Raw genomic sequence first — 26,428 nt, 5'->3', positions numbered from 1 at the left:
GATAAGGCCAAGAGAAACTTTTGGTCTTGAAGACGAGCAATTGGTATTAATTGGGGCTTTTCTCCAAAATTCGCTCACTGGGTTTATACTAGAGTAATTGTACTTACGGTTACGTATGGGGCAATTGCCTGGTGGGATAAAACCTGTACCATTATGGCTGAGGGTTGCCTCGCCAAAGTACAAAGGATGGCTATTATTACTATCACTAGTGCCATGAGAACTACTCCTTCCCATAGCCTTGAGCTCCTTCTTAGCCTTCTTCCGTTGCATAAGCAAGTGAAAATGGAGGCGATTCTGTGTGCATACTGCCTCAAGCTCATGGGTCTCTGGAAGTCCCCTCGTTACCTGTCTCTGTAAGATAAACTGTGTGCAAAGACTAGTAAGCAGCTTTACTTTATGATGCCTTCCAGAGAGCAATGAAAGGATGTACAGGATATCGTTGGCAATGCACACGAAATCTGGTTGACAGATGGCTCCAAGACTGCGTCTGGAACTGGTTCTGGTGCATATTGCAGCAGCAATAACACTAATATGTGCTTCTCTTTAGGGAAGCTAGCTACTGTCCACCAGGCAGAAACTTTAGCCATATTGGCTTGTGTAAACAACTGCCTAGATCAAGGCCTAAGCGGGAAGGTTATCAGAATATTCTCTGTTAGCCAAGCTGTGTTGAAAGCTCTCAATCGTAACTGTTTTACTACCAAAACAGTTTGGGAGTGCCATAATGCACTGGTAAGACTAGCTGGCAGTAATAGGGTCTCCCTTTACTGGGTTCCTGGTCACCGTGACATTTTAGGTAACGAATTGGCAGATCAGTTAGCTAAACAGGGCTCCAATGTACCGTTTATGGGACCTGAGCCCCCTACAATGCAGTAAGGACCACTGCAAAGAACCTTCTTATGGATGAATCTTATGGCCTGTGGCTTCAGTCCGAGTCTCAAAGACAGGCCAAGACTGTGAACCAGCAGCCTCCCTGGCTCAGGTCCAAGGAACTGCTTAACTTGAGCAGGAATGAGATCAAGAAGTCTGTTGGGTTACTAACTGGACACTGCTCTCTTAATAGGCACCTTAATCTGATGGGTGTTATCGACAACCCTTCGTGTAGAGGATGTCATATGGCTGATAAAAGCTCAATTCATGTGCTGTGTGAATGTGACTTCTACTCTGCACAAAGATTTGAGCACTTGGGATACCACTACATAGATCCCTGGGAACTGCCTAGAATTTCGGTTAGGCAACTGCTGAGATTTATTTCTGTTACTGGGCTCCTTTAGTAGTCTAAGCGGGGATAGTACAATAGACCTGTTGTCTCGGCAGAAACTGGTTATAACCGGTAAAAACCGGCAGAAACTGGCAAAAACTTAAAAGTGTCTTTAATAACTCAAGTAAGTAGTAAATGATATTTGTTCAGATAAACTAAAAAATTAAACTTCATTTCATCATTTAAAAAAATAAAATTCTATGCTAGTGCTCTTGATTTAGTTTGGAAAGGGAACTTTTCAATTGCAGATGCTCGTAATATTTGGATTAATCTAACAAAGGACGAAAATCATATTGGGGCTTGGGAAAGAGGAGTGACGTAGAGAATTAAACAGGCATTACTGATTATAATTTGCTCGCTTATAATATTCATCTAAATTGCTTGTTATTGAAATTATCATGTGCTTCAAGAAGAAAGTGCCAGAATTTTACTTGACAATACTAAGCTTAAGCTAGATTTTGTACCTATTATCACAGCTTTGCAAAACAAATTGGCCCCATTTCTTGCGACTTATATTTCCAGGCAAATTTTTACCCCTACCCCCAACTACTACGTGGTGGATCAGTTAAAAAATATATGAAAGTTTCACAAGCATTGCTTGTTCCTTGATGCATTGACTGCTAGCTCTTCTGTTCGAAGAATATTCTAAAGTTTCTCATTTGTGCATATTGAATTGAGCAACTGGTTAGATTTTAGAAACCACCTTTTCTAAGGAGCAACTGCGGGATTTAAACAGTGTAATATTTGATTTTGAATTGAGATAATATTGCAATTTAATTGTGAGTTTTGGTTAACAACTAATTATTTTCTCCATGCATTTTCTATTGTATGTCAATAGTTAATTTTTTGCCATTTTGTGAATTTTTGCCAGTTTCTGCCAGAAATGTGGTAGAGTGGTTTTTGCCATGCCGGTTTTAACCAGTGGTTTTAACCACCTCAGCAGAAACTTGCCAACCCTGCCAGAAGTATGCATTTACCGGCCGCCAAACTATAAATCTGAAGCGGAAGAAGTTTGGAGATACAGCTTTGTTATCCGATAACAGCATTCATTTTCTACATCAAACCAAATTTTATTGAGTGAACCTGAATCAGAAAATTGGTTTTCCAGCAGATGATATGGTTTTTAATGTCACAAAAGTTCCACTGCACTTTCTTCATAGAGATTGTTTCACTTTAAGAGAGTAAAACATTCTACATTGTTTTTTTAAGGCAAGTATCACAAAAATTCAGCTTTCTTTTTAGCGCTGTTATTTTGTATTTCACAACAAATGTGGTTACTGTTTCCCTTGGAGTGAAAATAGCCACTTCACCAAAAATGTCGACAAAATATTTATCAGCTGTCATTCCTCACGTAAAACATTGAAAACAGCAGAAAATATTGATGCCTTTTGCTGCAGCCGAAAAACCCTTATTTCATATGGTTCATACAACCTTTTAAAAACTTTTGTTTTGTATAGCCAGCATATTTCGTATAGAAAAGTAGTGATTTGTGCTGCCTACACATGTCTTCATGAATCTTGTTAAATAGTCTTGACTGCGAAAAACCAGATTTGACAAAACAATTTATTTCTGGAACTGCATCGAGAACTTTTCTCCAGTCAGATGATATTTACTTGATTATGCAACTATACATGGCAATGCAAAATACTGTGACAACTACTACTTTAATCTGCAATGATAATTTGCATCTTGATACAGATTATTTCATTTTTTTTAAACTAGTGGAAAATAAATTCATGGAAGGGCTAACTCGCGGCGGAACCCTTCTTATACCACAGCACTTATACCTCGGCGGAACCCAAGGGTTCCGTGGATCACACTTTGGAAAACGCTGCACTAGAGAGTGCCAAAATAGGTTTTCTCCACCAACTTTTAATAAATCTACATATATGGGCAATGTGCTCTATTTTTTTCTTAAGCATAATATTTTTACGAGTCCGGTGCAACTTCAAACTTTCTTCAAAATGATGATTCCAATCTTGATTAAAAAAGCAATGAATTTATTTACACATGTTAACAATAGGACATGTAACAATTGCAAACATCCAGCAATTCATCGAATATTGTTAAAGACTGTACATTACTCAGTACACCACCCATTTAAATACCAAATACGTGAACAGAACAAATTCGAAAATCACAGTGCAAGCGCTAAAACATTCACAGACAGCAGTGAAAAAAGAAACTAAACAGTTAGAAAGCAAAACAGACTGACTCCCTCATTCACAAGATGTCCAGCGTTATGTACCCAGGGAAGAAACCATCCGGAAAATCCTACTACCTTCTACCAATTTCTCATATTTTCTTTTTATTTCATTCACAAATGTTATCCGAAAACCATATATATCATACGAATGTGGGGGGGGGGGGGGCAGGGGTTGTATATTCATTACAAGAAACAATTTACAGATTAAGTTATTACAATAATTTTAGATGAAAATTAATGGAACAAACACCAAAATTAGCCAGATTACAACAAATTAATCACAAAAATTGTTACGATTTACAGAATTTGTAACAATAGGTAGGTACGTCAGAAAGGGTAACTGCTAAACACAGTCGGACCTCCATGTATCAAAGTAGCAAATTGCAGGAAAAAAATTCGATATATATGAATTTCGATATATAGAAACAATCTTATTTTATCGTACAAATCTCCTAAAATACTAAAATTAAAGCTAATTTTCGTGTATGAAACCCAATTTATACAACCCCTGCCCCCCCCCCCCCCAACATTCGTATGATATATATGGTTTTCGGATAACATTTGTGAATGAAATAAAAAGAAAAACCCAATTTCTTATTTATACGAGCATTGGATTAAATGAAAGTTGATAATTAAAAAATTAAGAGAAATTACATTATTGCGCCGTCATACATCTTCATTCTTCGCCAATTAACTTGATCCGCAACATTAGGGGAGTTTCGTTTTGACAATGTAATCGAGAGAAAAGTAAAAAATCAATCTTCTTAACTTGAATGATTTTTTACTTAAGCTAAGAAGACTAGAAATGACAATCAGCAGATAAAAGGGATAACTAGAAACTGATTTTACAGTGTTACTGGTTACAACTTAATCTTACAACTTAATTATATCTCTAGTAGAATCTCCTTTTTTTCTTTTCCGAAGGTTGTCAGGTATGTAACTGTTGCTTTTATTCTGAATGTATAGAGTAAAGTTTGACTATTGAGATTCTTGCAATTTCTATTGCGTTCATTATTCAACAGGAAGTTTGCCCAGAGCGAAATGAGCTTAAGTTTCTCGTACAGTGGCTCCCAAAAGTGTTCGTACATTTTAAAATTTTTTAGTAAAACTAAACTAACGGAATTCGAATATGAAGTCCAATATTTTTTCACATCATTCCTATGTCATTCTAAATAAACCCTGTAGTTCTTTCAAAATATTGACGGATCTTCTTTTTGAAATAGGTCATAAAACGAAGAGACAGAGAAATAATACGCCACAAAAGTCATTGTACACTCAAACATTTTCGAATAAATTCATGATTAAAATTATCATACGTCGATTTTTTTTTATTGTTTTTGCATTGTGTTGACCCTTAAAAGTCATTTGGCTTTAACTTTTTGTTTATCTATTCCTTAACATTGTGCTTATTACTTTAACGTGGCTGGTATTCGTAAAAAAAAACCAAACACCATTCGAAATTTGAATTTTTTCCCTCACAGTGGAGGTAAGTTGGTTTGAAATGTCTCTAAATTAGTTAATTTATTCCATTCTATAGTAAAGTGCTTGATAAAATGCTTTAAAGAAAAGAATCGGACCGAAAACAAGGCAAGAAAAGGTCAACCAGCAAAGTTGACAAAGCATGATCGGAGATTTACAGTTAAAAAATTTATGAAAAATACACATTTGAGTGCTGCAACAGTTTCTGCAGAATTTAATGAAAAAACATTTTTAATGAAAGAACATTTAATTTTCCCTAAAATTGTTCGCCAAGTTCTCTGATTAACTGGATTAAATGGGAACTCTTCCCACAGAAATTTCTTGTTCGTGCGAAAAAACGGAGAGCTTACGCTTCTTGTCGCAAAATAAATGATAAATAAGCTCCAAAGTGTTTTGGAATAACGTCTTACTTACAGATGAAATTAAATTTAACATTTTTGGTTAAATTGTTGTATAATTGTCAATAAAAGAAAAAATGAGGAACTTGATCTTAAGAACTTAGTTGGATCAGTTAATCAGGACGGTGGAGGTGTAATAGTGTGAGGGTGCATATCAGCATCAGGACTTGGTAGTTTGGAATTTTTTGATGAAATAATGTTCCTTTAAATATTTTAAAAACCAATTTTAAATTCTTAGCCAAAAATTTGGTTATCGGAAACAACTTTATTTTTTATCAAGATAACGATAAGAAGCACACGGTTTTCAACATTTGCGTCTAGTGCCTCAAAAATTGTCCTAAAGTTTAGAAAGTACCCCTTCAATCTTAATGTAACATATTTAAAGATATCTGGAGGCTAGATTACGAAAATAGGACTTTGAAACGAAAATAGAGCTAGAAACAGTAACACTCGAAGTGTGGTTGAACACTTACTCAGAAATTACGCAAAAAAAAAAAGAATTAAATCTATTCCCAGACGTTTAAAAGGTGAATACTGCATGATATTCTACTAAATAATTACTAAATAAAAAGTTAGATTATTCAATAATATATAGACATTTTTTAAAGGTACGAAGACTTTTGTGAAATAAAATTTCCGGCACTTTTTGGTTTTTGATTTTAAAAAAATTAAGTTTAAACATTTTTTTAAAAAATTTCATGTAGTTTTGTTGTAAATTGATCATAGATTTCATAATTAAATACCTATACCGAAATAATAATTCCACCAATGGATAGGGTCCTATTTCATTGAAAGTCGTAGGTGTACGAACACTTTTGGGAGCCACTGTATGTCAACAAAGTCTAACATAAAAATTTCTAGCTGTAACTGTACCTCTCCCTCATTTGTCTCAGGCTTCTAATAAATAAAAGTGTGGACTTGGAGGATACAGTCAAACCTGTCCAGCTTGAATTTCGCAGGACTGAAGAACAATTCGAAATGCAAAGGTTTTGATAAAGTTGTAAAACTAAGCAATTGGAACAAAAGCCAATGAGTTGACAGACTCTTTTGCTTTTATATTATTGAGCCTTCTATTTTTTTAATTTATTGTGATCACATGCTTTACTGGTTTTAGTAATTACATTGACAATCAGTTAGTGAATAACTTTAAGCACAAAATTTATCTTACTTAATTTTAAGTTGAAACAATTTAAATATTAGAATGGCTTATGCCAGGAAAGGAAAATGATAACTCTTCACAGACTCGAAAGAAAAATTCTTGATTCTTTTTTTTTTACTGTTCTACAATACCCAAATTTCCCCTTCGTCCAATTTTTTCGAATAGGCAGAATTCCTAGAAAACTGTCCCAACAGGCTGCTAATATTAGAAGGATTACTTTTAGTCTCCAAGTCTGCTGTTGTAACAACAACACTATTTGTTAATACAATATTTGAATTGAAAAATTACAATATTTGTTTTTTATTCAGCTAAATTTATGTGCATCTAAGTTGACATCAAATCTCAAGATTGAAATAGTACCAGAAATATTTGCTTGTGTCATTTTTTTTTTTTACTATTTCTTTGAAATCCACTGTGCTGATATCATAATCTGTATCCAAAGAACCTAACATTATGCACTGTTTTCTAGGTTCATATGCAATCTGAAAAACTTGGAAAGTTCTTGAACTTAATTTTTAATTTCTCAAAGCCTTGAAAATTAGGATAATGTACAAAAACTGGTACACAAAAATGAATTTCAATTGGCACTCTTTCACAATAGTGAATTTCAGTTAACAGTATGCATACATGTTAAAGTAAAAATAATTTGAATGTGTGTGTTCTGTATTTTCTCTTTAGTTTTATACATTTTTATTTGAAACAATGCTCAATTTTAAATGTTTTTCATGCCTAAAGTATTCTTGTAAATTGAATTGGCATCTTATTAGATTGTATTCCAGCTTAACATTTTTTTTTTTTAATTTCAAATTTTAGAATTCGGTGCGACACAATTTGTCCTTAAATAAGTGTTTTGAAAAAATAGAGAAGCCAACAGGAAATAGTGCACAGAGAAAAGGCTATTTGTGGGCAATGAATCCTGCTAAAATAGAAAAAATGGAAGAAGAATTGCAGAAATGGGGCAGCAAAGATCCTGTGGCTATTAGAAAAAGCATGGCCAATCCAGGTATTACATTGTATTTACATAGAGTAGGATATGGCAGAAAAAATATTTGCTTAAATTTCTCATTATAGTTCGAAGTATGAATGTTAATTTATTTGGATTTTTCTAAACATGTTACTTCTTCCATCTCAAGCAGGGTTTGAAATAGGGTTCAATTTTTAGGGGGAATGTCCCCCTTTATTTCAGATTCCAGGGGGGGATTTTTTGAATTTGGGGGAGAATTTTTATAAGTACTGAAAATTTGTTCAGAATTTTTTAATTCATTTTTATTTTATTTTTATACTTACTCATTTTTAAATTATAATTTTTTAGTGCAATATCAACCCCATTTTCAAATAATTCAGTAATTTTGCAATTTTATTTTATTACTTCATTTTTAATAAAATATTTTACAACTAAGTAACATATACATACACTCAATTATTTTTAAATAGACCATTTTCTGGATCTAATTATCGGAATGGGGTTCAGTCTCCACATTGATTAGAATAATATTTCTACTGCACAAAGACTTTTTTTCTGACAATCAAAAAGTTAAAGTAAAAAATTGCCTATACAGCAGCTTTCAGATCGCATTTCGACTGGTGGATCAGAATCAGTTGATGTTGGCGGATCAGAATTCGTTGATGCCAGCGAATCGGAATTCGTCGATATAACTTGAATTGACGGACCTTTATTTAAAGTTTATCCACCTTCCCAAAATGAAAAAGGAGCTATGGATTTCAAAAATTTTAAAATACAACATTTAAACTTGCAAAAACAAAATGGCGAATAAGATTTGATGCATTTCAAAACGAGTGAGCGCTTAAAGAAACACGTTGTAACCTATGACCTCTCTTTATTTATGGCGTTTCCAGTAGGGTTGCTCTCTAAGACCTTGAAAAGACGGGAAACCTGGTGGGGGCGGGAGGGGGGAGGATAATCGTTCGCTCTTTGCCAATACTGCAGCACGGGGGGAAAATAAATTTTCTTTTCTCTGCTTTCCCCGTCTGGGGTTCCTTATCGAGTTTGGATTGCGTGGAATTTACCGACTTGTGCCTTTCGAGCAATCCTGCACTCTATTTCAAACCCTGTCAAGAAGATATTGATTCTAGGGAAAAAGAAAGCGAAATTGGAGTTGCTTAAGAACTTATAGCCTTAAGCAACTTCAATAAGAAGCTTTTAAGCGTAATGTTTTTAAAATAAATGAATAAATATTATATTCGTGCCTGTGTGTAACTAACTTTCTCATTACCCCTTTTTTTTAAATATTCTACAGGGCTCCCAAATGGTCCGCTTTTCCCGCCAAAGTCCGTTTTTTAGGGTTAAGTCCGCTTTAGATCGCTTTTTAACATTTTGGTCCGATTAGTCCGCTTTTATAATGTTTTTCCTTAAAAATCAGATTTTAAAAGTTTTCGATTACGTTAAAAAGGTACTGTACACCCAAACACGCGGTCGCGGCGCCTTAACCTGACTTTCCCGTATTATGTCGTTTCAGATTGACATCATTACTCCTCCTTCAACCGCTGCAGCATGGTAAATCCACAAAAAAGAGAGGTTTGGGGGAGGAGTTATGACGTCGAATCGCGGAGCAGGGTGCTACAGATATTGCTGGGAATTTTAGCCTCACGTTTGCAATAACAAATGAACTTTCCGATCTCGAATATTCCTTTATTTCAAAGTTTTCATTGGATCCCAAGCTCTTGAGACTGTTATGGAAACATCCCATAACTCGGAACGTTTTAGCCTTAGAGTTGTCGCGCGTTATTAACTGTAATAGTAATGCTGCTATGAACCACTCCTTTTGCAAATGAGTTCGGTATATAATCTCGTGGTGCATGGCGCTATTTTTTTTTTTTTTACAGGCGCACATGTTCGTAAATTTTATGCCCTTGAAAAGTTCTGGAAAAAAAAAAAGAGTTCATTTTCCAAGTGCTTGAAAAAAATATAAAAAGTTTCTTTATTGCTTGAATTCTTTCAAAAATCATTACAAGCAATCTAAAGCATACTTTAGATTGCTTGTAATTCTTTTAAAAATATTTCATCAGTGCAATTTTCTGAACATATGTTCGATATGCAGTATCGCGAGAAATTGCTTTCGTGTTTGAGGTTTCAATCCTTTTGCATCTTGTAAATATTTTGATGCTTTTAACAGTGGGAAGTTATTTTGATATATACTACTTTAGATTAGCTTATTTTTCGTTTAATTTCAATAATTAATAAAGGAATTAGTTTGGAAACCATGACAACATTGAACTTACTCGGACTTCGCGTTAAACTACTTCTCGCGTTTGAAATTTCAATCCTTTTGCATCTTGTAAATATTTTGATGTTTATGACAGTGGGAAGTTATTTTGACATATACTACTTTAGATTAGCTTTTTTTCGTTTAATTTCAATAATTAACGAAGTAATTACTTTGGAAACCATGGCGACATTGAACTTACTCGAACTTCCGAAAATGAGTTTTAGTGTTTGAAATTTCAATCTTTTTGCATCATGAAAATATTTTGCCCAATCGAATGTTATTTTCCCAAATGCTACCTTAGATTAACATGTTTTATGTTTAATTTAGTAGGAAATAAATAAATTTATTTTATGGGAAACATGCCAAAATTGAACTTGGTTCGTGAAAATTTGCTTATCTGAGCTTTCAATTGTTTTCCATTTAATAAATATTTTTATATCTTTGGCAATTTGAAGTTATTTTGACATGCTACATTAGATTAACTCGTTTTAATTTTTATTTAAATAACTAAATAATAATAATTTTTTGTTTTTAATTCAAATTTCTAGTTTTGCAAACTTAATTTTAATTATTATTAGCTTATTTTCGGTTATTACTGTTTTTTTTGTAGGGGGGGGGATATTAAATGTAAACAATTGAGTGCATAACATTTTAACTTTGTGTTTGTATTTGAAACAAAGTTGAATTATAAAAGTTTATAAAGTTGGATTTATGTGCATCATGTCATTGTCATGCTGCCTGCTAAAGAGGGGAATTAGTCCCCCCCCCCCCCATAAAAGTTCAAAACACTCATGGCCTTGCAATCATGGAGTTTTTTTTTTTCTTTTTTTAAGTCTCAGCTTTATGATTCTTGAAATATACTTTGAAAATGAAAATTGCAAAACTATAAGCCTTATGTGATCTGCTTCTTTTTGTGATTAAGCATTTCAGACATTTTTAGGAAAACTTTCAATACAGTAGATCTTTTATCAAAGTGTCTCTTGTAGAAAAAGCAGTTTGTTTTCCTATATTTTTTATCTTACTTTCTGTTATTTATACGTTAGCATTAAATGAAACCTGCATGTAATATTTATAGTGTGAATTTACGGTAGTACCTTGAAAAATATTTTTTTTACTCTTGAAAAGTGCTTTTTTTTTCTCCTTAAAGGGTATGAACTTTGTGATAAGAGATTAAATTTAAAATTCAAATATAAAATAATTTTATTATAAACTCAGTTGTAGCTTTGTTCAAAATCAAAACAATTATTTTTTGGTTTCACTGTGAGTCATGGGGAAGTGCAAATTTCTCAGCAAATAGTTAGATGAAACTGATGAAGATGGGAACAAAATTAGAGACTGGAGAAAACAACAAGAGAATAACGTTTTTTGTTTGGTGTATGATAGATTAATATCGATTGAGGAGAGATATAACGCTATTAAGAAGCATTACGAGACAGAAAAACATATAAAATAATTTTCAACTAAATAAAGATGAAGCGCAGCTTCATCTATCCTTCAGTGAGACTACCAGCATCCCTGGTTCAAGTCAAAATGTATCATTATGCCTATTTAGTTCTAAAGAGGCTGCCTTAAGTGCTGACCCCCCCCCCCCCCCATCCAAATATTTGTGTAAATAATATTATTCAACGGATAAAAAGATCAGTTTCACAGGTGATAAAGGAATTGTATCATTATTATAGTTGATTAACCAATTATGTTCACGAATTTAGCAGCTGGCAACTAATTTGCCTTTTGGTGCTTCCCTGAGTTTAACTATGAGTGGTCCTCCCAAGGTCCTCTTTTTGATCCTAACTGGTCCTCTTTTGTCCCCTTTTTGATTGAAAATGGTCCTCTTTTACCCTTTTCTGAAGCTAAAATGTGTTGGGAGCCCTGTATTCTACTAAGGGCCTGCCCCCTTGCTTGCTTTGCTTGCAAACCCCCAGTTGTGACATTGATCATGTCTTCTTAATGACACAATTACTGTACAATTTTAATTGACACAGTAAAGGTTACAAAACCTTTAATAAACAGTACAAACGTAACAGTTAGGTTAATTACTGTTTAATTGATGCATTGAATATTTTAGTTCAAAACATTAAAATTATTAGATTAGAGATAAAATTACAAATAATAATGCAGCTAAAGTCAATCCCCATAAATGAAGCACGTCAATTTTTGCCACTTTGGCAAAATGTTTTTTTTTTTAACCAGGAATGTCCCCCCCCCCCTACCTTTGGCAAAAATATGCCAACTCTAATAATAAATTATGAAACTTGTGCAATGTTTCACAAATCCTCTATTGTATAAGGGCTCTGCAATGCAGGTTCGTGAGTTTTATTCATTTTTGTTACTTATGATTAGTCATGCTCTTACTTAGGTAAGGGCAGCATGGGGAAAACTTATTTTCTTGACTCAAAATTGTTTAAAAACAAACACAGGTTTAAACTAGACAAATTTAAAAGCTTTTTATTTTCAAAAAAATTTTAGGTAACTCACGACCACGTCATGGATACAATGCAAAATGTTCTGAACAAAGGTGAGGAAATTCCTTTTCTGGGAGTTTCATACTTCCTGGGTGTTCGTGAAAATCAACTAAATTCCCAACCGAAATTTTAACAAGTTGATATCATGCAGACATATTTTTATGTAATTAGCATAAAAAAAACTTACAGAACCCATGTAAATTTTGTGTTATTTTTTGATGAGCATATGGACTAATACAGACCATGACATTTTTGTGACTCCTCTAAAACTGGTACCTGGAGTAACCGCCATACTTGTCTCCGTCTTCCAATGCTACTGTATAGAATTCAGCACAATTTATACATTGTACAAAAGATCTTTAGCCCTGGATGTTTGTATTTTTTAATTGAAATTTAATGGTATAATTCTCAAAATATATTTTAGATGATTTTTTAAAAACATGTTGATAGCATGGTAAAAGATTGAGAAGCTTCATTTTAAAATGCCAAATCAGTTACCTACCTTGCTTTTAACAAATTTTTAAAGTCATTCAAAACATATTTTGGGAATTATACTATTAAATTCAGCTTAAAAACACAATAGTCCAGAGGAAAAGATCTTTTGTGCAATGTATATCTGAATGTCAACAAATCTTGCTGTAATTGTCAGTCAGTTACCCGTAGAATTGTACAATTAAAAACACTAATATCCATTTATGTCTGGATCCAGAACTATTTTATCAAAGCTGTATATTAATTTTGTTTGTATAAATATGTATGTTAAAGTGGATGCAAAAGCATTTCTTTTGTCTTTGGACGTTTTAAAAATAACTTGATACCTGGGTTTGATTGTCCAAATGCACCCCCCCCCCCCCACTTAATATAAATTCCTCTTAATATAAATTTTCCTCCCTTTTATACATTTTGCAGAACGTTTGGAACTGATAGAAAAAGGAGAACTCAAGAACAATGAAAGTGAAGTGAAAACGGAAGATATGAGTATTTCTGATGAAGAGTGCGAAATCAAAGAAATCAAACAGGAAAAAGAGGATGAGGATGTTAAGCCCCATATTAATACCTTAGGAAATGATCTGTTAAACCATGACTTTCCTTCTTTGGGAGACTCTGTGAACATGGATTCATGCTTACCAGAGCTTGATCTCCAGGTTTGTTTCTTTGTTTATCTATATTACCTAGTACTGAAATATCTTTTGACCCCAACAACAATAAAAAATGTTGCTGCTGTTAGGATTACCTGTTATGTGCATAATGGCAATCAAAATGCCTGCTGTTTGATACTCAGCCAATAATTGCTGCCATGGGAAAATAAGTGCAGTATCTGCTAGGTTTTTTTTTTTTTTCCATTTTCGGCCTTTAATTTTATTAAGAGTTCGTACGCACCTTACAAGTCCTTACTTTTATATTTAGTCTTATTAGTTCTTACAAGTCGTTATTTTAATGCCCTAAAACATGTCATCGCCCCATCTGTCGAAGACAAGCTGCGGTATTTTAACAAATTTTCTTCCCTTAGCAATCTCCTATGTTGAAGCGCAAGCTTATAGTTTCTAAGGGAATGTCAGTGGTTAAAACCACCTATCCCCAGCGATTGGTCAGTCTTAAAAACTGAACCGCAATAGTCGATCTCATGTGGCACTTGACCATAAGTTCATAAGATCCGAATATGAACTTGCATTGCTTGTCCCAAGTTTTCATAGTGATCACCAAGAAATATGGTCTTTGTTTTGATCATAGTCATCAATATTTTGCCTTACCGCCCCTAAGCCAAGGCTATGGGAGAACTGCATGCAATATACCAGACTGCCCGGTTATCATGTCCAGAAACTGCAATTTCATTCTTATTAGAACTCCTCAGTCTGGAATAATGAACAACCGAGTTAAATACCCAAGCTTTGCCTTCAATTCATGAGTCGAACCACATCATGCGTCCGACAGTCGCTGGTGTGATAAATTCACTTTATCTACCAGTTTGTTGACACGCTCAGCTCCAGTGAGATGACATCTGCCTCCAGCTTGGTTATTCACTATTCCAGACTAAGGAGTTCCAATAAAAACGAAACTACAGTCTCTGGGTGTTATAACCGGGCTGTCTGGTGTATTACATTGAACACATATTGGCGAAATATTGCTTCTCTGTTTAAAGATATTTCAATCCTTTCGCACCTTTTTAATGCTTTGGGTTGCTGGAAGTTACCTTAAAGTATGTTACCGAAGATTAGCTTCTCATTTTCTGTTTTGATATAAATCAGGAAATAATTTTCTTTTAGCAGACATTAAGCATGTGCAACGCTGGAAATAATTTCCCATGTTTGAGATTTCAATCTTTTTTGCATTTTGTGCTGTTTGAAGTTACCAAAGATCGAATTACCAAAGATTAGTTTATTTTATTTTCTATTTTAATATAATTAATAAAAAAATCTTATTTTTTGGAAACATGGCAACATTTGATATGTAAGTTGTGGGGAATTGCCTTCTGTGTTTGAGATTTCAATCCTTTTACATCCTGTAAATATTTTAATATTTTGTGCAGTTGGAAGATATTTTACCAGTACTACCAAAGATTAGTTTGTTTTATTACATTATTTTAATATAATTAGTGAAAAATCTTAAGTTTTGGAAACATCCTAGCATTTTAAATGCAAGTTGCGAAAAATTGCTTACCACGTTTGAGATTTGAATCCTTTTACATCTTGTCATTTTAATATTTTGTGCAGTTGGAAGTTATTGTAACACATGTTACCAAAGAGAAGTTTGTTTTATTTTTAATTTTAATATAATTAATGAAAAATCTATTTTTTAGAAACATGCCAACATTTGACATTTAAGTCTCAGGAAATTGCTTTCTGTGTTAGAGATATGAGTCCTTTGGCATCTTGTAAATATGCTTTAGCATTTTGTGCAGTTTGAAGTGAATATAGCTTGCATTACCAAAGATTAGCTTACATTATTTTTAATTTAATTAATTGATTACAAAAGAAAATTTAAATATACTTCCTACATATTTACAGTGGACTGTTTCTATTCTGAGCATTCATGGGATCAAACAAAGTGTTCAGATTATGGTAGTATTCATAAAAGATTATATGTATTCTATTCTGTTAATGGACTATGTTTCATACTTTGCCTAGTGAGCTATACCAGTTACGGAGGTAGAAGTGCTGTCTAATTCAACTTAGTAAGACCTAAACTCTTGCATACATTTCTTTCTTCTTTGATTTAAAAAATTTTACCAAACATTCAACAATGAAATATTGCAATACCGCTATCGGTACAATACTTTGAGGGGGGGGAGTAATTTTAATTTTATTTTTGCATTGTGTATTCACATGAAAGGTACGTGTTATCTTCCAAGTGAAAATGTTACTGTGTGATTCTCAGCCGCATTTTGCTTGCAGATAATCACACTCAAAAGATCTTGTTATTACTTGATACAATCGTTGGATTCTTGAAATATAATTCTGTGACAGAAACTTCATATTGTTCAGCTGAATGATTTTATGTGGTACAATAATTTTCAGGAAAATAATTTTTCTTACTTGCGCATCTTTTCCTAAGTACCTTTCAATCATTGAAAATAATACTGCAGTGTTCATAAAGGTTTTTAGTTCTAAAATTTTAGTTTTTGAATTCAAAATAAAAATTGTTAAAAAAATAAAAAATAAATAAATAAAAAAACACATCTATATATATAAAAATGGATGTTGGTAAATTTGTTCCCTAAGATCTCAGAAACTACCAGGCAGATTTTGCTGAAACTTTCACCGTTTGTTCATTTTGGTACTAGGAAGGTTTATAGGCCAGTTCGAAAAAAATCCGATTGATAGTTCCTTTTTTATTCCAAATTTAGTCCCAATTTTCGCATAAATGGCCCAATAAGGGGGTGGAAAAAAATGTGCACATATTAACATTATGTGTCCATCGAAAGCGCTAATTTTTCTGCTGAAGACAGCATCTGTTCGAAGTTTCTAAGTTGTATATAAAACGAGTTATGAGCTTTTTTGTTCCCTGTTCGAAGGCTTTTATCAATTCAATTTATTATTTAGTGTATTATCTCAACTCCCTGTCGATAGCTAGAATTGTTGTATTGTTGAATATTTTCGCGTTTCGTCTGACTTTTTGAGACTTTTCTCAAGTCAAATCTTAAAGTAACGTTTTTCCACATGATTGGCTAAAAATAAATGGATTTGGCTGATCATTTTCCATTTAAACGGAACTTAAACGTAATTAACGGTTTTTTTATTATTACTTACGCGGATTGAACACTTACTCACTATCCAAGCAACCAGCAGAAATATCGCCAAAATTTTTTCAGAAAGATTTTAGTAGCTGATGCATTTGGTAGTTTTTTTCAACTGTTGCTGTTTTGGAAGCAAAAGGCTACGTAATAATGTTTCTCAGCCCACCATGTAAACAAAATATCGCCAATCAAAGAATCTTTTTAAAAAAAACTTTTTTTACTGTGTAAAATAATCTAGCAACTAAATTAGGCAAATCCATAAAGAGCAAAAAAACTTCCAATTTCAAACAATCGCCAAATTTTACTACTTATTTTGGAAATATTTCGGATGAAACCGTTTAGCGCCATTTTATTTTGACCAAAAGTATCTCAGCATCTGGCGACAATATTTTTATAATAAAAATTAGTAAGAAGAGGGAGTATTATCCAAGGTGTCCCAAAATGATTCTCGCAAATTTGGTAACATTTTAAACCGCACCAAGTGCCCACAATAATTGAAATTTCCCAAAATAACTAAAGCAAGTGTAAGGGGAACACGGGCGGCTATATTTTTTAAAACAGTTCATACATCAATAGCCATACAGAGAAGATTTTAGATGTTAAAAAAAAAAGTACTAACAGATAAATCTTTTTAAACATGTAAAGTTTAATTTCATATTTTGGAAATTCTTCAAATTTGTATATGCTTAAACGTCGTGCTTTCGTTTCTAAATGAATACTATTTTGTTTTTTATAGTTATTGCTATTTTAGTTTTATGAGTAAGAAAGAAGCTCTATTTTTAATCACGTCAAAAAGGTTTGTTTTAAATTCTTTCGCTCAAAACAGAAAACAAGGACAAGTAACGATTGTTTCTCATAACTATTACTGATCCAGGCAACGCTGGGTATTTTTGCTAGTTGATAATATAAGATAATTATATTCAGAGGGAATGGGACTCAATTTTGCTTAACCTTTTAATGAATTTATTCGTACAGTCTGCAAAATGACTTTTTTGCTGTAACTATTTAATGCACAGTTTGATTAGCACATTATTTTATTTTGTGTTTTTGTGTTGGTCCGAGACCCACGTGATAACAGGCCAGACAACCCCCCCCCCCCCCCCGCTTCGTTACGCCACCAGTCGTCGATCTATGAACTTGGCGTGAAATTTTGAAAGTAGTGCAGTTAACCAGTAAACAGTAAGTAATGCTGCTTGCTCTGGTTGAAATAGATGAAATAGGAAATATGTAACTTCGGATGCACATTTTTGAATACAATACTGATGGATTTATCTCATCCTTTCCACGTATCAGAATGTAGAGGCAATTAAAAATATATATACATATAATTACGTCTTGTGTCTGCTGAGTGAAAGTGAGTCAGCGATTTCAGCTTTCGAACAACCTGCATGCGAAAAAAAAAAGTTGGGCTCCTCATGGAGGGTCATTCCAAGGTATTTTTGACATTTATGTAGAGTCCATAACGTGACCTTTTTTGCCATAACTTTTTCATTTACTGTTTGATTAGCATATTATTTTATTTTGATCTTTTCCTACCAACACGCCAGCTCAAATTAAAATAATTTACAAATCAAACGGTAAATTAAAAAGTTATGGCAAAAAAAACGGTACGGACTCTACATAATGTCAAAAATACCTTGGAATGCCCCTGGAATAAATTTTAAAGTTCGGAGGTAAGTACTTTTCTCAGATAAACAAATTTACATTTTATGCTTTCGAGTTCATGCAGTTAAGGTTACTTAATTTTTCATCCATTACACAAACAATTGTCAGTTTCCTTTCTGATATCTTTGTCTATAATTTGTAATTTCAGCATACTGCTTTTAATATTTGAAATGGTTAACTTGCAACTTTTTATGTCTTAATTTTTTCAACCTTGTACACGCGTTTATTCAAAATGGATTTTCCAAGCTGACAATATACATATGTCAAAATTTTCTGAAAATATACTTGTTGCTATCAGAAGCAACGTAACTTGGTGTTGATATTCAGTTAATATGTATGTAAACAAGTTTATTGAAACCGGCTTTTAACTGAACTAATCTTATATTTTCGGTTTCGATTAAATTGTTTCATACGCTAGCATGTGTTATTTTTATCAAAAACATTCCTTGATGGGCTTCCGTAGTTCTGAGGTAGAAGATTAGCTTTGAACGCCGGAGGTCGTGGTTTCGATACTCAACCATTTCCCCCCAACTACGCCCCTGCAATGTTATTCAAACAAGCTGGTTCTGTGCGTAAATTTAAAAAATATATGTTTTTTTCCACTGTTGTCTTTAAGTTTTATGATATTTATGCACAAATTGTGGTTGAGTTCAAGGTATTCATAATTTCTGGGCTTATGAAAGATTACTTTTGAGCAGTGGATACGCAACGTGTTTTTGCCAAATGCTCCATGCTTGTTTGTTTATGCTTAAAAAGGGCAAAATGTCTTGAACTACATATTTTTTGAACTCCTTGGATTTTTTGTTAATAAGCTTTCAGGAACTCTGAAACTGTAACATAAATTGAATTAAGGGGCTATCCATAAAGTATGTTGCAAAATTTCGAACAAATCCCCCCACCCTCCTTGTTACATGTAACGCTGTTCAACATGAGCATATTGGTATAAACAACGCGTGATGTCAGACTTCTTGTTATACTCTCCCTTCCCCCTGTTACAAAACTGTCACACTGAATTTCTAAAAGAGCATACTCAGCAAAATGTTGATCTAAATTTAACATATATGAGGTTTTAAGTATTGAAGAAAGTTGCTAAAATGGTCATTCTATGAAAAGTTTTTTGAAAAAGGTTACTTTGTCATCAATTAATGCTTTTTAAAATAATTTTTCAAAAGCCTAAAGTGATGAACTATTGAAGCCCCCCTCCCCCCCACACACACAAGAATCATTAGCAGCAGAAAAAGCTGAAAATGGAAAAGTAGCCAAATTTCAAAAAAAAAAAAAAAAAAAGGCTGCTTAGATATCGAATACATTTTTTTGATGTACAACATACAGTATTTATGATGTTGTATTATTCATTCTTTAATTAACGTTTTTCAAGTTGAATTCCTGTGTAATTTTTCGAGAATGCCCACCGAAGGGGGGGGGGGTCGGAATCATAGTCTCATAGTAATGATAGCTTTTCAACGACTATAGTTAAATAACTGTGCCCTTGAAATTTTAAGGGAGATGGGGGAGACAGGCCGAGGAGTCAGTCACCTTTCTCACCTTTAGTCACCTTTTGAAAATTTGGTTACTTTTAGTCACCTTTTGCAACTTTTGTCACCTTTCTCACCTTTCTTGAAATGCTTCTTAGGAATCTTTTTTTAAATAATTAAATCTTTGAAAAGTATCTGAATGGTAGCTTTAACAGTGAAATTAATTAAAAAAATAGCCTTAAATATGCCTCCCCCCCCCCACCTTGTTGTTTAAGAAAAATAGCTACGCTATCGGGGAATTTTTTTATCCCTTGCAGTTGCACCCTATGAGCAGAACCAGTCTTTCTATCCCTTCTACAGATGGACTTGCTCCTTATTTTCGGGAATGTATGTTAAAAGAAGCATGTTTATCCTATTATACTTCGAGCTTTGATGAAACTACCAATGTCAAAGATAAAAAAGAACTGCAACGAACTACAAAATATTGATCTGAAAACCGATGTTGCATCACAACAAGGCATCTCAAAACTTTCTTCTTGTGCAAGGCAGTTGGTGAAATTTCGATTGAGAAGCTATGTGAAGCACTTACCGAGATTAAGTATCCATGAATAAATGTCTCGGGCTTTCCTTTGGGTGGTCCTTATGTTAATAAAAAGGTTTTTAGATTGTTTGACACTATTATCCTTGAGACACGAGAAAAAAACCAAATAAATATTGGTACTTGCAGTATTCAAGCAATGCATAATGCGTATGTCAAAGCATTGCAGTATTTAGGTGAAAAAGCATCTGAACTTCTTCTTAGTAATTATAGCTATTTTGATGGTTAGCCTTCCCGTTATGAGGACTTCAAAGAAGTGCAAGCTCAACTATATACACCTCATCACAAGTTCCTGAAACACACAACTACCCATTGGCTTACTCTTGGACCTGCAGCAAACAGACTACTGGAACAGTGGGATGCTCTTCAGTATTATTTTTTTAAACATGTGCCTTTGAAGAAGAATTCAGCTGTGCAATGCAGGTCATATAAAGCTGTTGCAAATGTTTTAAAAAGACCTTCTATAAAAGCTGAGCTGCATTTTATCTTTTCATCTGCTGATTTGTTTATGCAGTTCACGAAACGCTTTCAATGCCAAGCGCTTATGATACACAAATTATACCAAGGAATAGAGACCATTGTTCAAACTTTTATGGCTCGAGTTATAAAAGCCTCTGTCATAAAGAAAGTTGATTTTTCAAACGTAGACAAGGATAAACTGTTTGCAGTTGGTAACAGATTACCTCTTGAAGATCTCGTTGTTAGTGGATAGGTGACAGATGAACTGTCAAAACTGAAAGAAAATGAAAAGGTTATGTTTTTAAGAGGTGTTAAAAAGCATTGTGTGACTGCATGCAAGTATATAACAGAAAAAAGTTGCATATCAAACGGGTTACTGAAAAGTTTCAAATTTTTGGATCCAAAAGAGAGAAGTAAATCTAGAAGCTGTAAGGATTTGATAAAGATTACCAAAATCATGCCTTTTAATGTTCCACTTGATAGGTTGCAAGATGAATGGAAACTTTTGCAGCTGGAAAAAGATGATGAAGCATCCAAACACAAAACCATTGATATCTACTGGCAGCAGCACATTTCAAAAAAGGACTCGACTTCCAATGTTCTAAAGTTTCCCAATGTTTCTAAGGTGATAAAAGCTTCACTTGCATTATCACATGGTAATGCTGACATTGAAAGACTATTTTCCATTTCAAAGCATCTTTTTGGTGAAAATAAGACAGCAAGGACTGAAAGATTTTTAAACAGCATACTTATAGTTAAAGACGCTGTAAAAGAATATCCTCATTTGCTTTTGTTACCAATTGGTCCAGAAATGATTAAATGTGCACAACAAGCACACGCAAATTACACAACATACATGGAGGAATGTAAAAGGAAAAAGGATTTGGTTAACATTATTAATCTGATATTGTGTACTTTAATTTGATGTTATGTCTTTGAAACATATTGCAGTCATGTTTCCCATTTACTTAAGCAAAAATGTTTATTATTATTTTTTTTTAATTTCATTTAATTCTTATTCAAATACAATGGTAAAATTATTTTTTGTTTTGATGTAATTGTAAAATGAAAGTTCATTTATTTATTTGAATACTTCTTAAGAGTTAATGTTTCAATACAATATACAAGTAGTTAAAATGCGATTAGTTAAAAAAAAAAAAATTCAAATGAAAAATAAAACTGTTTATTTATCACTTCGTTTTAACATGATTGTAAAATAAAATCGTGTTTAGTTATTTGAATACTTTGTAAGACTTATAAATGTTTTTATGTAAAATACTATGAATTAAGCTCAGTGTATTTTTTAATGTATGATTATCAAATCCTTTTTATGTTTTCAAATGAAAAAATAGAACTTTTAATGCTATTAAAATAATAGAAGACAATAATTAATAAACCAAATAGTTAAATTAAACCAAAATACTAATCCAAGTGCTCACTTCCCAATATCATTGTGGATCGACGAACGATGACGTCATTTGCTAGTTGGATGGCCTTCCTATCTCGAAGGCCTCGGTTGGTCAGACTTCCATACTAGTAAAAAAGAATTATTTTCTGAATCTTGATGTAATGAATATTCATTTTCAAACTTTGGCAAGTGTTGAGTCTGCAAAATTAAACTTTGTAACATTCTCAGTGAGCCGCTCCCTGATAACTGACTACTCAAAACCCTTTTTCATTGTCAGAATTGCTGTGTTTGGATTTTTTTTTTTTTTAATGCATCCATCTTTTTTTCAGGATAATTGAATGGATTATTTCAGAAAGGTCATAAGTCTACGGAAATCCATTGGAAATCCCTTTCTGAAATATTCGATTCAATTAAAAGTGTACTTTACTATTCAGTCAGAAAAGGTTTAGAAGCAAATATTTTTGCTCCATAATTTTAAAAAAACTGACAAATGATTTTTTAAGATAAAAAACTAACTTTTTAGCAAATACTTTATTTAATATTCTTGAATGTAAAATACAATCCTTTGCCTTTGATGTCATTAATTTTATTGCATGAATTTTCTATAATAAAGTGTTTATTATTTAAATCAAATTCATTTTGAGTTAAAATGTGTTTTGTATGCTCCTTTTATTTTATAATGTTAAATGCACTCACAAAGCCATAAATAAATGTTGAAACTTGAATGTAGACATAATTGTTGAATATGGTAAAAGTTAGTTAGAAGAACTTTTTTTAATACTAATCTGTTAAATATAATTTTAACTTTTGGATTTTAAACATTTTAAAACTTACATTAAAAGTAATATTTTTATTCTAAGTGTAGTTCGATAATAAGCTAGATGCATTTTTTCCGAATATTCGGTAGAAGTGCCGAATATCAATTAGTGACTGAATGTTCGTTACATCCCAAAACAATATGTTTGCATTTTTTATGTGAACATTTTCTTCAAATCTTATAGCTATTTTTTTCTTCTGTTTTCAGAAAGGCATATGGGAAAATTTGTGTGAAGATAGGCTTCACTTTATGAGTGATAGCCCAATAAACCCTTTATCACCGAAAAATTCAGAAACTATGGATGATGACTCGTCTTTAGAATCTGCTCCGTCCTCTCAAAGATCCTATATTCAAGCTAATTATATTTACAAGTGTGCCCAGCGTGCCTCGTCTTCTGATGCGAGTGCTAAGCGATTACTGGCCCATCCCTCATTGGCTGGGACAGAACAAGGCACCACTTGCGATGCATGACATTGTTGATCATAGTAAACTGTTACATTGTTTTATCAGTATTGTTTTAACATTCATCTGTTATAAGTGATAAATTATATGCATGTAATTTGCAACTTTTAACTAATGGAATATGAATTTAGATTTCTTAAATTGTTCTGAGATTCTACTGCAATTTAAAATCAGAGGTAGGAGAAAATTATTATTATTATTTTTTTTTTCAGAATGCTGAAAATATCCAGTGAATTAAAAATGGCGTCGTTTCTGAAATTTTAAAAGTTATTTTTTCTGAAAGAGCATGCTTAAAAACATAGAACCTGACCATTTTTTAAATAATTTGACTTAAGTTTAATATTTTAAAAAAAATTACTTTAATCGGAACGCTTTTATTGTTTACGCTTCTTCCGATGACATCACAAATGATGAAATGCCATTCACAGAGCACAGTATTTAAATCAAATCTTTACTCACATGTGCTGGTAACAATATGGTTGATAGCAAGCATAAAGCGCAATAAGTGAAACCTGTGTAAGTTGACCACTCGAGGTGCACTACTTTAGTTGTCAACTTAAACAGGTGGTCAACTTACAAAGGTTGATTTATATGATAAGGTCTAACTCCGTGACTGAAAAAAGCGGTCAACTTAGACAGGTGATCAACATACAAGGGTGGTCAACTTCACAGGTTTTACTGTACTTAATTTGCCGCTTGATTATCATAACGTGGAAACGCGATTGACAGATGCGTCAAAGTACATCATTTGTGATGTCATAAAGACCACGCCTTATTTTCAAATCTGACATTTAAAAAAATTATTAAAAATTAAGCGTTCAGAAAATAAACGTTTTTTCTCGCTCCATGTTTTTTTTTTTTTTCTTTTTCTTTTTTTTTTTTATTTTGCTTATTTTATCAATTGTAGTGACTAAAAGTAATACTTTTGACTGAAGAAAACAACCCTATTAGTTTTGCCCCATTATTAAATTTTCTATATTTTATATGTTGATTGAATTTAGACCAGTGGCATCTTCTAACCACAATCATTTCATTCTTTGAAGGAAAATTCTTTAGTAATATAACATGTCAAGATTTTTGCGACTTATATAAAGTTAAATAATTTTTAAGTAAATGATCATTCTGACCTTATTAAAGTGGTAATTCAAGTTGCACATGACCGTGTTTAAGGATATATTAATAATAATCTTAATGTTTTATTCAAATTTTATTTATAATCCTATTACTGCTACAAATTTGTTTATAAACAAATGTATTGTATAATCTTTAGGGAAAAACTTCCAAAATGCAACTTCAAAATATTCAGTATTCAAGGGGAAGGAAAAAGAAAAACGTGCTGCAATCATCTTTCAATTTTTAACAAGTAAAAATTTCAATTATTAAGTTTTTGTGGGGGTTTTTTGAAATTCTAAATTTCTCCTCCTTAATAGCAGACTTCTCCCTATAACAGACAAAGTTTCTCAGTCAGTTATTCGGAGATACTACTGCACAAAATTAAATTTTGCAATTGGACATTAGTTAATGCACGTGAGTTATTTAAAAAGTTAGAAAATGTAAGGATTATCTAGATTTACTACAATAGCCCCTCTTTATATTGCTTTTCCTCTGTCTCTCAAAATATTAAAGTCAAAAAAGAAAAAACCTTGCTTTTAGTTTTAAACCATTTATGACAACATATTGGTATTACACTCAGAAAAAGTATCTTTCTTCTTTATTTTTTCAATGATCAAAACAAAAGTGGTTCTTTTCTTCTGAATTCGTCAGAAAAGCAGGGGTAATTCCTGTCGTTCAAATGTACATATCCCTAGAATATTTCAGTTTAAAATAGTTTGTAAACTACTTGACATTTTCTTTTGTATTGGTACTAAACTCTTGACAATGAGTGTGAGACAGCATGCAGGTGTCATACTGGCCCATGGGGAAATTATACACCTTATCTGACTACTGCCTTTTTAGGACAGAAAAGATTTGTGCTTGGTTGCACAAATCGACAGGTTTCGTACGCTCCTTCAAAACTCTTCCAATACTCCTTCATTTAGGAAATTTTCTTAAAGGGCCCTTCAAACTCCTTCATTTTGGTTTTAACTCCTTCAAAATTCCTTCTTTTTTAGTTCAAGACTACATAATCTTCTTCTCTGACAGTAACTTGAAATACTTTGATTGACAACTAACTTCGTCACAAGGGCGATTTTAATGTAGTAATTTCATGCATTTATTTTTTTCATAAAGATGTGATTTGGAAATTCATCATAGTTAAGTCATAAAAGTTGAAGGTGAAAATTTTATTAGAAGACTGAAACATTTCATAAGTGAAGTAAACCATGCTTAAATGGTGCTTGGCCATTTTTTCAAGTTTTGTGATTATTGTTTTTCCCTCCACCACACTTTCAGCAGCAAAAGTTAGATTGTCTAATTATTATTTAAATATTTAAAACTACATAAGTAGATGTACTCATGGGTGCAAGACCTTCCGTCTCAGGACGGATTTCCGTCTTGGACAAATTTCCGAGACGGAGGTCGGGATGGAAAGAAATTCGATGACTTTCTTTCAGTTTTTACTTAAAAAAGAAAAACTGAGTGTTTGAAAAATATGCTTTAATTACTGGACCGTTCCATAACCACGAATTTACATCGACATTCTGTCGGTTTTCCGCCATGGACTTGTTTTGTTTGCAACGTGCTTTTGGAAGAGTGGCTTTTCGACTCGCTCCGTTTGACTTTTTTAGCTCTGTTATTTCCAACTCACTGCATTGCAGACCGAGGAGTTGCTCGCTATTCTCCCCGATTTTTCGAAATAATCGGCTCTAATTGAAAATTTAGCCTTTTCTCATGCTATTTTCGATCATTCTTTCGTTTTTTTCATTTGCGGGTTTTTTTTTTTTTGCAAACTTTACAGGCATAAATGAAAATTATGTACGTTCTTAAAATGTCTTAAAGAGTTGAACTTGAATCACCGATTGAGAGTGTTTGCTGACAAGATGAAATGTTTTCGCCACAGCAAAGGGCGTCCACATACCAGGTAAAACAGAAACTATCAGGGACTTTGAAATTTCAATGAAAATGGGAATTTTGGAAATAATCGAGGGGAAATTTCAAGCTGGTTGGAAACACTGATGAGCAA

The 26,428-nt window shown here is 32.9% G+C and overlaps 1 protein-coding gene across 1 annotated transcript in view; it reads left to right on the top strand.

Annotated features, from left to right (window-relative positions):
• Nucleotides 1-23,316, top strand: part of LOC129216534 (forkhead box protein C2-B-like) — a 31,810-nt gene extending 8,494 nt beyond the window's left edge. Inside the window, exons 3-5 of the mRNA XM_054850749.1 lie at nucleotides 7,314-7,503; nucleotides 13,099-13,334; nucleotides 23,053-23,316. Coding sequence (XP_054706724.1) covers nucleotides 7,314-7,503; nucleotides 13,099-13,334; nucleotides 23,053-23,316 — 690 coding nt within the window. The remainder of the gene's footprint in view (nucleotides 1-7,313; nucleotides 7,504-13,098; nucleotides 13,335-23,052) is intronic.
• The last annotated feature ends 3,112 nt before the right edge of the window (nucleotides 23,317-26,428 follow it).

This window comes from Uloborus diversus, chromosome 2, assembly GCF_026930045.1.
Source record: "Uloborus diversus isolate 005 chromosome 2, Udiv.v.3.1, whole genome shotgun sequence".
Lineage (NCBI taxonomy): Eukaryota > Metazoa > Arthropoda > Arachnida > Araneae > Uloboridae > Uloborus > Uloborus diversus.
This window is presented reverse-complemented; position numbering and strand designations above follow the sequence as displayed.